The sequence below is a fragment of the Notolepis coatsorum genome, assembly GCF_963971535.1.
Source record: "Notolepis coatsorum genome assembly, chromosome: 1".
NCBI classification, from domain to species: Eukaryota; Metazoa; Chordata; class Actinopteri; order Aulopiformes; family Paralepididae; genus Notolepis; species Notolepis coatsorum.
The window spans coordinates 59325189-59338561 of NC_140165.1; the positions used below are offsets into that span (position 1 = coordinate 59325189).

A 13373-nucleotide genomic window follows, 5' to 3' on the forward strand; every position below is an offset into this window, starting at 1 on the left:
TGAGCGAGAATTTGGCCCAATAATAACCCATGCAATCAGGACATGGCGGGAAACACAAAGGAAATTTCCTAACCCTCAAGTATGGCATAATCACACTCCCATATTCAATAACAATGCTCTCTTAATGGGAAAACGACCTATAAGATTCCCTGTATGGGAAGAAAGAGGCATACACTCATTAGGGGATATTTTTAATAACAAGGGCCTCTGTAGTTATGTCGAAATATGCATAAAGTTTAACCTCACCGAGTCCACATGGCTTTTTTACATACAGTTACGACTTTGTATGAGATCTCACGGTGTTCCATTACACATACCAATTGAACACCACAGATACCACAAATTTTTCTATGAAAGAGATACATTGGGAGGTTTTGTATCAGGTTTTTATTATCAATTACTAACGTCCTCGTACGAAACCCTTCAACTAGACAATGTCTGGAGGAGGGATATACCAGACCTGGAAAATGACTTTGATTGGCAAGGAGCCTGGGCAAATGTCCGACTTACATCAAGGAACCCGGATCATCAACAAATCAATCTGAACTATATTCACAGGACATACTTGACTCCTATAAGGCTGTGCAAAATGGGGCTTATACAAGACTCCAAATGCTCCCAATGTACAAATGGGGACGAAGGAACATTTATGCACATGTATTGGGACTGCCCACCAGTTAAGGCATTCTGGAAAGATGTGTCCCAACAATTATCAATACTCGTATTTTGGAATATACCTGTACACCCCGCGGTATTGCTATTGAATGATGTTTTTGAGTTTGCAGTGAACCCACAACTAAAAAGATTGGTTTTATCGGGTATCACAGTAGCTAAAAAACTGATTGCATCACGTTGGTTTCAACCGGAAAAAATGTGCCGGAAAGTGTGGTTTCTTACATATCTCGATGTGATATATCAAGAAATATCTACAGCAAGAATTCTGGGGCTCAATGAATCCAAAATGTTAATGTGGTTAGAAGTGGTGGAGAGAATAAAAGCTAGCCTATAATGGTGATGTCTGGTTAGTAGTGAGGGATAATGGAGGTACTATCCAAGAGGGGGTCCGGGAGGGGGGGGTTTGAGCTGGAGCATATGTGTGTAGGGTTTTAGAAAATAGGTATTAGGGGTATATTATATACTAACATTTATATAATTGTAACTTCGCTGGATATACACGGTATACGGTTAAAATGTTATTATTGACTATTTTTGTTTTATCCTGTTTCTGTACTTGCATATATTTTAACCACCTTTACTGAAAGTTTCATTATACATTGTGTGTTGAGTACTGACTTTTAATAAGTTTTGTTTTGCAATAATAAAAAAAATAAAAAAAAAAAAAAAAAATGTCCTCCCTCTGATGTATGTTTTAAACCAGCCTAGCACATGGTCTGAGAAACCGACATGGTTTTCAAGACGATCGATTAGAATATCGTGATCGATTGTATCAAATGCTGCACTGAGATCTAACAGGATAAGGATGGAGATCTTATTCTCGTCAGAGTTTAGTCTGAGGTCACTGATTATTTTGGTGAGGGCAGTTTCAGTGCTATGATATTTTCTGAATCCTGACTGAAATTCTTCTAAGATGTTGTGTAGGTACCGTGGTTGTTGTTCAGATAGTGTCTGATGGAGGTGAGTGACAGGTGCATTGAGCGGACAGCGATGGCTTTGGGGATGTCATGCTTCCTCATCACATGGGTGATGCTCAGGGCCTTCAGCTTGTGCCGCCAGCCACAGATCATGCACCTGAAACCAAGATCACTAGAGTTAACTCAAAATAACACTGCAAACTAAAGAAAACAAGGTTAAAGGGTTAGTTAACAAAACTAGGTACTAAAACATCTTTTTACAGAACATAATGCAGAGAAAAATGCTGGTAATATAGAAACTCATCACAGTTTGTCCAGCAAATAGCACTCCGATTCAGTCATAATACTCAGTTTACATATAACTCAGTCATAATACTCAGTTGTTTACATATAACTCAGTCATCATAATACTCAGTCATTGTTTACAATATTGACACAGACTCAGCAGCACTGTCTGCATGAATCTCACAGCTACAGTAGCTTGATAAGAGTAAAGAATACGTGGTTTAACCTCTTAACAGTCCTACAAATTTGGCTTAAAACGCCTGTCGATTGCATACTGAAAGTAAATTGGACGCTATTCTGGAACCATTTGTCGCAGATGCACAAGTCTGGCCTCTTTTCAAAGGAAACACTCTTGACATAATATCTGCTGCGAGGCCTAGTGTTATCGGTGTGTGAGGCCTAGTGTTATCGGTGTGTGAGGCCTAGTGTTATCGGTGTGTGAGGCCTAGTGTAGTGTTATCGGTGTGTGAGGCCTAGTGTTATCGGTGTGTGAGGCCTAGTGTTATCGGTGTGTGAGGCCTAGTGTTATCGGTGTGGGAGGCCTAGTGTTATCGGTGTGTGAGGCCTAGTGTTATCGGTATGTGAGGCCTAGTGTTATCGGTGTGTGAGGCCTAGTGTTATCGGTGTGTGAGGCCTAGTGTTATCGGTGTGGGAGGCCTAGTGTTATCGGTGTGTGAGGCCTAGTGTTATCGGTGTGGGAGGCCTAGTGTTATCGGTGTGGGAGCCCATAACTGTAATCTGTGTTTCATTACACATATGAGTGCATGCTTACCAACTGTTCGCCTGTTTTATTGCAACACTACTATCACCGACATCTCTGGGGGCTTTCACACTCAGCCTTTTGTATCGAATCACCGTCCCGGAGCACGGGGGGGAGTGTTCTCACTCACCCATTTTGGGGTGCGAAACGGCGCTGATTCGTTTCACCCCCCGCTGAACGGGATCAGCTGGCAGAGGTGGTCTCGGGTTCGGCCCCGGGAGAACGGGGGGTGTGGCTTTGCGAGCTTGTACCTTTTCACGGGCGTGGCGCCTGGTGCTGACATAACGTCATACATTTTGTTTGCCATTGCTATGTCTATACATTGTTCGAATGCATTTATTTCTATTAGACCAGTGGTGCCCAACCAGTCGGCCGTGGTCGACCAGTAGATCGCTCAAAACGCTCAAAAGCGGACTCTACAACACCATCCATTCGTGATAAAATGGGGTGGGTTATATTGACAAGGCTTGACAACAGAGGTTCAAATATAACTTCATATTTATTGGCAATTTGTTCATTTTATATCAACATCCAGAGTCCGCAGTCGTGTTAAGACATTCCCGTTTACATTTTCGGTCGACCAGTAGATCAATGACATTCAATATAATCGCTGCGAGCAATGTTACTAGTAAAAGGTTATAAAGCTAACTAGCGGTAGCCGTTAGCTTAGCGTTATTGTTAACCCTGCAAAACGATCAAAAGCGGACTCTACAACAGAGTTCCATTCGTGAGAAAAGGGGGGTGGGTTATATTGACAAGGCTTGACAACAGAGGTTCAAATATAACTTCATATTTATTAGTTATTTGTTCGTTATATCAACATCCATTCTCCAGTCTCCGTGTTAACACTTCCTGTGTTTACATTTCGAGCGTGACATCATCGACTACGGCAAGCTTACAAGCTCAAAACGCAAACCGTAAACAAAACCCAGAGCGCACCCAGACTGAAGTGTGTACACAAACTAGAGGGGGGAGAGGGGGGGGGGAGTTTGCATCAGATCTCGGAACGGGCAGAACGGAACGAAATAGAAACGAATAGGGTGAGGTAAGAAAAGGCCCTAAGAAGGGAGATCCCCCCTTGAATGGCCCTAAGGTTTCTCTCCTCCACATTGCCTGTGGTGCATTTTTTCCTATTGCTAGGTTTTAGTGAGTTTTTCCATACCTTCGCGTGATGTATGTCTGGGAGTGTTGCATTTATTTTAAATTGTTTGGACTTCATGGTATTTTTGTTTCATTCTTGATTTATTGTGATGTTTCTTCTTGACTTGTTTAACACTTTGAGTGCCAGCAGGGGGCGCACGATTTAGCGCTTGAGTGCCAGCGTTTAAGTCAATGAGAGGGCGAGCACATTTGCAAACGCATAAACTATATCTTAAATTATGGCTATGTAGGGCGCCCCAGTGGCGAACCACATAGCGCGCTCAGCCGCGACACGGCCGACCCGGGTTCGACTCCCGAACCCGTCGTTATTTGCCGAATGTCTTCCCCCCACTCTCTCTCCCATTCCTCCTCTGTCTCTCACTACTGGACTGCCCAGTAGAAATAAAGCGATAAAACGCCAAAAAATAAATCTTTAAAAAATGATGGCTAAATTACGCCCGTTGCTTATCAATGACTTGCTTGCAGTCAACATGTACGAAACAGATTGTTTTTTCATCAGTACATTTCCGTTTTATACCATTTTGAAAAACGCTTGTTTTTGGAAATCTCCAGAAGAAAAATGAGATTCTACAGGAATCGCCCTGATTATCTATTTCCTGATCAGCACACACACACACACACACACACACACACACATACACATATAGGGGACACGTTGAGATATATGTGAAGAAAACTCTGATTACTGGTAAAATAGATTCCTTACCTCAGATCAGATGTTCTCCAAAAAGATTATTCCAATTCCTGATCGCCATTCCAAATATCGATCGCGTTTATTGATCCAACACTGGGTACTCGAAACACATAATCCATGCTGTTCTGAGGGACCACAATGAGTCCGATCGGCTCGGGTTACATGCCTGAGAAGTAAAATGTGGATTCCGGATTATTCTTTTCTCATCCATTTTCATTGAGTCCATTCCAATGCGTGCATTACCATCCGGGAGACGATAGGGGGCGGTATTTTCCCTGTTCGAGGCCAGATACAGTCCCAATGGTAATGTGAAGCTAGATTGATGAAGAATTAATGGAAATCGCTAATAAAAGAAATAACGATTAAATAACGAAATTTCTCGTCATTGGCACTCAACGCATGGCATGAACTAATAAGATTTCTCGTGGCTGGCACTCAAAGTGTTAAAGAAGACGTGTGCGGCCCATGGGGACATTAACGTGTGTTGTCGGGCCTTACAAATAAGTTTTATTTGATTTGATAACGTCCTGATAACATCATACCTGTATCCATGACCGTCAAAACCGAGAACAGGCTTCTCCTCCAGACGGCTGCCTTCACTGCTCTTCACCTGCTGACCATCCTCCTCCTCTTCCTTATTCCCACCTTCCTCCTCCTCCTCCTCATTTACATTTTCCTCCTCTTCCTCGCTGCTCCTTTTTCTTTTGAGAGAGCGATCCTTCTCTCCTCCCTTCACCCCAGGCTCGTCTCCACTCCCCTCTCCTTCCTCTCTCCTGATACCTCCATCCCTCTCTCCTTCCTCACTCCTGATACCTCCTTCCCCCTCTCCTTCCTTACTCCTGATACCTCCTTCCTCACTCCTGATACCTCCTTCCCTCTCTCCTTTATCTCCTCCCATCTGCTCATTCCCTCCCTCCTCCCCTCTCTTCCCTTCCTCCTCTCCTCCCGTCCCCTCCTCTCCTCCCGTCCCCTCCTTCCCTCCCTCCTCTCCTCCTGTCTCCTCCTTCCCTCCCTCCTCTCCTCCTGTCTCCTCCTTCCCTCCCTCCTCTCCTCCCGTCTCCTCCTTGCCTCCCTCCTCCCTCCCTCCGCTCGTACAGTGCAGCGTTATGATGTGTTCGTAGAGTCTGGCGAAGTCCTTTGTGGTGAAGAAACACTCGTAGCAGTGGAACAGCTTGGCCGTGCTCTGGTACACCATGATGTTGCCAAGGCGACCGACCGCCAGGTCGTCCAGGCGCAGCGGGTGGGCGCTGGCGGTGTGAGTCAGCATGTGGGCGTGGCTCTTGGAGAAGTGACCGCAGAGGGCACACTGCAGGTGCAGGGCGTTGGTCCCAGCCAGCTCAACGCGTGACGACACCACTGCCGACATGGCCGACCTGCTCTCTGAGACACTATAAGACGAGGAATGTTAGAATATTAGAATAATATATTGCCAAAGCTTCAATTACAATAATTAACAATAAATACCTGTTCTCCACCTTGTATCAGTGTGTAAATGCCAATGGTGCGTTTATATAACAGCTTTCATCCAAAGCGCTTTGCAAATTCTGTTCCTCACATTTGACCCATTCACTCCACACATTCACACACCGACGGTGGAGGCGACCAGGCAAGGTGCCAACCTGCTCATCGGGAGCAGTTAGGGGTTAAGTGTCTTGCTCAAGGACACTTCGACACGCTGCCTGGGAAGAGCGGGAATCGAACCGGGAATCGAACCGGGAATCTTCCGATTACCAGATGACTGCTCCACCTCCTGAGACACTGTCGCCCCCTGTCTTAGGGCTATTGTCCCCAAGAATACGATTGTAAATAGGATGGAATGAGGCGAATCTGGGATATTAACTAAATAAAAATGTACATATTATTAGCACATTGAAGCAGGTGTGGAATGCTTTCATTAACAAGTTCATTGTGTGTTGTATTTGCTATTATGGGCAGAACCAATAGGAAACTATACTGTAACGATCGCCACCAGGCCTAGCTGAAAACGGTCTGTCTGTCTGTCTCTCTCTGATATTTATTCTGATATATAATCGTAGGGCTGGGCGATATGGCCTAAATATGATATCACGATATTTTCTGACCTTTCGGCGATACACGATACGCATCACAATGTTTTTCTTTTTTTCCCCAAACAATTCATTATGAGGCTTACCAAGACAGTATTTGAGTTTGCAAGCTAACATTAAAGACAAAATAAAATACCCATGCATTTAGCATTTTTATATTATATATTAGATTATTGGATTATTAGATTATACATTGCATATATTTAGCAATGAGATATTATATGATTTAGATATGAAATATGATGAATTGAAAATGGGGGACCCTGATGTAAACAAGACGAAAGTCTTTCTCGTCTGCATCCTCCAGTCCACTGTTGACTGTTGTTGTATTGAGCTGTACTGTATTGTACCCATGCTGCAATCTGTTAATAACGTTCTCATTAATTCAGTCGGCAAACAGAATCATTTTGATTGACAGTCGCGTCTGCCAATTACGTCACATCGCTTGCACCCGCCCTGCTGTTCTTAGCACCAATCGGCAAGCGCATATTCATTTTTTACTTCCGCCATTGGAGAGCTCAATGACAATAACAATGGCAGCTCGCCGCGGCCGACGTTTAGCTTTTAGCTCCGCAGAAGGACTAAACGACTGGAGGCATAATGATTTTACTGCAACGGATGTTATAATAAAAGCCTTTCCATACATCTGTCTGATTGAAAACTTTATTAACAGACCGCAGAATGGGCACAACTGAGTCAGCACGGGCTGAGATATGAACGACTAACGCTTGCTATATCTAGGTCGACCTCGGTCGTTGCTATGTAAATACGCTGATGTTATTGAAAGTGTAACTATATAACGTTAATGCCACAAAACGATTGCCTTTGTTATCATAAGTAGCAACTTTTGATGCAGTAGTGTGTGTGTGGGGCGGCGCTGTTCAAAAGTGTCAACGTGTGGACCAGATTGACGCGACACAAGCCTCTTGGTCAAAACATCACGATATCCACGATACGTTTAAAAAGTGTATCGTTAATGAACTGTACCCGATATTTATATAATATCGTCATATCGCCCAGCCCTATATAATCAGATCAGCGTTTCCGTTAGAACATATTCGTGCCGGTCTGGGTGTCCTGCAAGATTTCTATCCCCGGACATATTCGAGAAATTCCGGTCAGCCTGGTTTTCCTTTTTACCGGCTGAATGCCACCATCGGCGCCAATGTTAACGTTAATATCGCCTAATCTATGTTTTAAATTATGGCTATGTGACTAATCTGCCCATCGCATTATCAAAGACTCTCCAGTCAGTGCTGTCAAGGCTGTTTATTATCGCGTCGTTTCCGTTTCAGAGCATTTAGAAAAGCCCCCGTTTTCAGATAAAAAACAGCTCATTCTGGAGCATTCTATGAAAATCGTCTTTTAGTGGAATATTCCACAACGTTGATATTCGTCGGCCTTTTTATGAATCGTTTTCAAATAAACGCTAGATGATCAATATTATACGTGCACGCAAGCACATTACGGCCGCGCGCGGATAATCGCCCCGTTGATTTCCTCTCGGACTTTTACAGTGAAACCGAAAGAAGACATTTCACAAAACAGCTTATAACTTCATCAAACTTACTCTGATTATCCTAACACTGATTGTAACTGAGGGGTACAATTCCCTGACTGTATTGTTAGATATGATACTTACTACCACTACCTCTTGTACTTTAGACTCTGGCCACCCAGTACTAGGCATAAATAATTATGGTAAACACTCCCACGTAGATGAAACGATCCAACACAAATGTACCAAGTCGAAAGTCTGCGTTTAATAATAATTAATACATAGCAAAAGGTATGTAGAGCAATCACTTAATTACATTTATGATTTGAAATAGGATGCACTTTTATGGCAAATGAGTATTCGTTGGTATATCAATAGAGAACGTCCAATCTCTGGTGGCGCAGGCGGTAAATATACAACCTGGAATATTTAAGGAATAATAGCAATGATACTTTAATGGTTATAGAACTGGATACACTAGGGGGGGATTCCGGTCGCTTGTAAGACAACTGGAGAAGGGGGGGGTAGAGTCTGGCTGTATCCGTCTGGCCGAGGGTATCCGAGGAGAACCCACGGTTGTGCGGCTCGGTGCCTCAGCGATCCTCGATCCACAGATGAAAGCAGTTGGACTCTCTGTGGGCCGGCTTCCTCCGGTCCACGATGGAGAGACGTGAAGCTACCTCGTCGTGTAGAGCGTCTCCTCACCTGTCGTCCTCTCCGGGGGGGGGGGGGTTTCCAACACACGGCAGTGTTGGTCTTTATCCATAGAATAATCACTGTATACAAAGCATAATCCGTGCCTGGGAAGGCGGGCTGTCGTCGGTAGAATAATCCGGTATGCAGGTCCACTCGCTCGTCGGCTCTGGGGCTCCTCGGGTGCAGCCTCACATGGGGTCGGCCACCCTGGATAAGCAGCCAGTTCTACCCGAAACGATGGGGGTACTGACTACGATAGTATTCTCACCGCACGAAGCACTACATATGAATAGACTATTATTAGCTTAATAGACTACGTCCAACTCGACGATATAGTGCCAAATATGACTATTCAAATATTAATATACACGATGTCTCAATACCGATGGTAGGCCGAACTTGGCCTTACTCCCACACGTGGCGTCGCGGGGAGGCTTTACGTCTGTCACTCTATTGGAGGGTAAGAAACTGGACTAAAAAGAAAGTCCTACTTTAGTAGCGCAGTATATATACGCACTATGAACAAATAGTACCATTAGTGGTGCGGTAGCCAGATTCCTACGCGGAACTAGGACTTGTTCGTACATGTTGAGCGGTACGTTTGAACTGGGTCTGGGGGGTATGGCAGCCTGGCACCAAGGTCTCGACCAATAGTAGAATGGAGACTATTATGGGATGTTCAGTAGGCTAGAATGGATATTCAATGCATATTGTACAAGGAATATACAAGGGATATCAGGGAATATTAGAGAATATACAAATACAATTAAATATATATATATAAATAAATATATATATTCGGTTTAATCTGGCCCTTCACAACAGCCACCCCCTGATTGGTCCCAGACCTAATCAGTTAAGCAGAGACAGATTAATCGCGTTGTCTATTTACACATAAGGGTTTGCTGTAGGGGTCAGTCAACTTCACAAAGTCATAGGGTTATAGGGTCATGGTCATCATCGATTGTGTCTGGGAGTCGGGGCAGTTCTATGAGCCTCGCCACGGGACGGGTGTAAGTGCGACCCTGGACAAGCACTTCAGCTGCTCGGACCTTGCCGTCGGCACCGGTGATCACTTTGCTTACGCGGCCGGCCGGCCACATAGCTCTGGGCAGTGATTGATCAATAATCATGACGACTGTTCCTTCTGTCAAATTGTCTCTCTCCTTTACCCACTTCTGGCGGGTCTGTAGAGACGGTAGGTAGTGCAGTAGGAAACTGCTCCAAAACTTGTCGGCTAATACTTGGCTGTACCTCCACATTCGTCGGCCGTTCGCTTCTTCAGGCCGGTACATTGTCTGGGGTAACGCGGGATCTAGCCGCCCCATCAGGAGTGTGTTGGGGGTAACTGGGTCGATATCCGCCACATCGCTGGAGACGTAGCCGAGGGGCTTAGAGTTCAATACTCCCTCAATCTCCGTGAGGACTGTCATTAGGACTTCTTCCGCCACAGTCTGGGCCCCAAGTACTGCGTACAGGGCTGTCTTTATGGAACGCACTTCCCGTTCCCAAGTACCACCGAAGTGGGGTGCGTTTGGGGGGTTGAATTGGAAGTCAATCTGTGCTGGAGCGAGGTGGGTCTTAAGTTCTGGGCCCATAGCTTGGAAGCTCTCTCTCAGCTCTCTTTCGCCGCCTTTGAAGTTTGTCCCATGATCGGACAATAGTGTAGACGGTCTTCCTTTCCGTGATGTGAATCTACGGAAGGCCATAAGGAATGAGTCTGTGCTCATGGTCGGGAGAAGCTCGATGTGTATCGCTCTGGTGGTCATGCATTTGAATACAATACCCCACCGCTTCTCGGTTCCTCTTCCTTTCTTTATGTGCAGCGGGCCAAAGCAGTCCATACCCGTTGAGTGGAATGGCTTGTCACCGATTCGGAGGCGACATGGAGGAAGGTCAGCCATCCTTGGTATGCTGGGCTGCGCGCGCCACTTGCGGCAGTCTAGACATGTTCGCTGGAAGCGTCGTACCGCCTCTCTTCCTTGTAGGATCCAGTAACGACGTCTGATCTCCGCGAAGACTCTTTCTGCTCCTGCGTGATGTACATCCTCATCGTATTTCTTTATAATCAGCTCTGTGACCTTGTGTCGGCTGTTCAATACGATCGGGTATTTAATGTCATCCGGTAGATTGGGGGCTCTGCGTAGGCGACCACCCACTCTGATGAGGGTATGAGCGTCGCTCTCGGGGGCCAGATGAATTAATCTGCTGTCGGATGGGACGGGCTTTCCTCCCTAGACAGGCCAATTCATCGGGGAACGAGTCTCTCTGGGCTCGCTGCAGTAGAAGCAATTCTGCTTCCTCGTAGTTAGCTGCTGACATTTCAGCGGGGGACTTACACTCCGGGGGTTGCCGCAGGAATGTCCTTTGTTGTGCACTCTCTATGGTAGTGCAATCATCTATGTTGGGGTCTGCGGAGATAACAGTGCTCAATCCACAGAACATAGGTTTCTTATTCTCAGCCTCCTCTTGACTTGCTTCCCTCGGGATAGGCGTGGGCCACTCTCCTTCCGGGAGCTTTAGGAATGCTGGGCCGTCACTGTAGACATTGCGACGGGTGAGGTCATCTAGGGGCATTCCCCGGGTGATGACGTCAGCTGGGTTCTGTTTTGTATCAACGTAGCGCCACTCTGTTTCTCCGGTTAACTCTTCGGTTAAGTCTTGAATCTCGGTGACTCTGACTCCCACGAAGACTTTGTACTTGCATGAGTCCGATTTGATCCAGGCGAGTACTGTCGTGGAATCTGACCACAGGATTGTTCTAGACACCGGTATGGTGAGCTCACGTTGGATGAGCGTGGCTAGGTGCGCTCCGGCTAGGGCTGCGCAGAGCTCTAGACGTGGGATAGATTGTTGCTTGCGTGGGGCTATTCTCGGGCGGGCGAGGACAAATGCTGTGTAGATCTCTCCCCCCTCTTCTTGGGCCCGCAAGTAGGCTACTGATCCGTATGCGACCTCTGAGGCGTCACTGAAGACGTGTAAGACCATTTTACATGTCTCTGGCCTCACCGTGGGTGGGAAGTAGCTTCGGCGCATGTTAACGCCTGGGAGTGAGTGGAGCTCCATCTCCCACTCTCTCCAGGTGGATGCAAGGTGTGCGGGAATGGGGTCGTCCCAGCCCTGGTCCTTGTCCCACAATGCTCGTACAATCATTTTGGCCCTGGTGGTGTACGGTAGAATACATCCTAGCGGGTCATATTGTCGGGCGAGTGTTGTGTACACACTCCGTCTGGTGGTCGGCGCCGCCGCCGGCCTTCCCTGCTCCGTAGTCAGGGGCTTGTGTCTGTAGTGAAGCGAATCTGTTTTGAATCGCCACACCAATCCCAGGGTCATCTCCTGGGCTTCTCCCGGGATTGTAGCCATCCAGGTCTCGCTGCTGGCTGCCTTGTCCTCGGAGGAGAGGCTGCGCAGTACTTGCGGATCGCTGCTGGCCCACTGCCTGAGATCAAAGCCGCCTTTGATCAATGAGGCGCGGAGTTTAATCAGGAGAGCCTCGGCTTCTTCCTGGGTTGAAAGGCTTTGTAGACAGTTGTCTACGTAGAAGCTGTTCTTTACGCTGTGTCGGACCTCTTCGTCCGCTGCTGGGTCCTCTGCTACATGTTTCTGTAGTGCAAATGTAGCACAGCAGGGGCTGCACGTCGTTCCGAAGGGGAGGACTTCCCATTGGTAGATGGCTGGGTGCTCATCTCCTGGCTTCTCTCTCCATAGGAACCGTAACAGGGGCTTGTCCTCCTCTACTAATCTCACCTGCAGGAACATTCCTTTAATGTCCCCGCTGATGGCCACCCTTTCCTGGCGGAAGCGGAGTAGAACGCCGAGTAGGGAGGGGCCGAGTGTGGGACCGGGCAGTAACTCTTTATTCAGATTTTGGGATCCGATCTGGTAGCTGCAGTTAAATACTATGCGGTCTTTACCGTTGTGATGGACCTTGTGGTGAGGCACGTACCACGATTCAGTGGTCTGGTCAGCCTCTTTAATGTCCATCTTTGTGACGTGTCCCGCTGTGATGAGCTTCTCAATCTCGGCGCGGTATACACTCTCTTGGGCGGGGTTCTTGGCTAAGCGCCGCTCCGTGTTCAGCAGGTACCGTTCTGTGGCGTCTGTCTTGGCGTGGAAAGTAGGCATTCCTTCTCGCCGCAGGAGTGGCGTGGCGTATCTCAACACGCCGTTGACCGGGACTCTCTTGGTCCCTGTCTCGAGGAGGTGAATGGCGTAAATGTCATCTTTAGAGCGAATGTCTTTCTTTCCGTTCTTAAAGGGCATTTGTTCCAAGGTCCATAGCCGCTCTACGTGTTGCAGGAGTGCGGTTTCTCCCTCTATGACTCGGGAGTGGAGACATCTAGTGGCTGTACTTCGGTTGAGAGATTTGGCGAGCGGGCCTTGGAGAGTCCATCCCAAACGGGTCTCGACTGCTGCAGGACAGCCTCGGGGTCCGGTATGAACCCGGTCTATCGGGACAATGAGGTCTGCATGGTCGGAGCCTATCAACAGGATCGGCATAGCATTGTCTATGAGCGGGATCGGTAACTTGCGCAGATGTGCATATTTCTCCATCAGCTTGGCGACGGGGTATGTGTACCGCGACAGTCCTATTTCTTGGCTGGTGAAAGCGTCTGTAATC

At 46.9% G+C, this 13373-nt stretch overlaps 1 protein-coding gene across 1 annotated transcript in view; it reads right to left on the reverse strand.

The window, feature by feature from the left end:
* LOC311234510 (zinc finger Y-chromosomal protein 1-like) overlaps positions 1 to 13373 on the reverse strand; it is a gene marked incomplete at its 3' end in the record, with an annotated part of 38594 nt that overhangs the window by 9533 nt on the left and 15688 nt on the right. The window contains exons 2-4 of the mRNA XM_084321742.1: positions 5561 to 5880; positions 5035 to 5215; positions 1604 to 1749 (exon numbers count right to left, since the gene is read on the reverse strand). Coding sequence (XP_084177868.1) covers positions 1604 to 1749; positions 5035 to 5215; positions 5561 to 5858 — 625 coding nt within the window. The 5' untranslated portion in view covers positions 5859 to 5880. The remainder of the gene's footprint in view (positions 1 to 1603; positions 1750 to 5034; positions 5216 to 5560; positions 5881 to 13373) is intronic.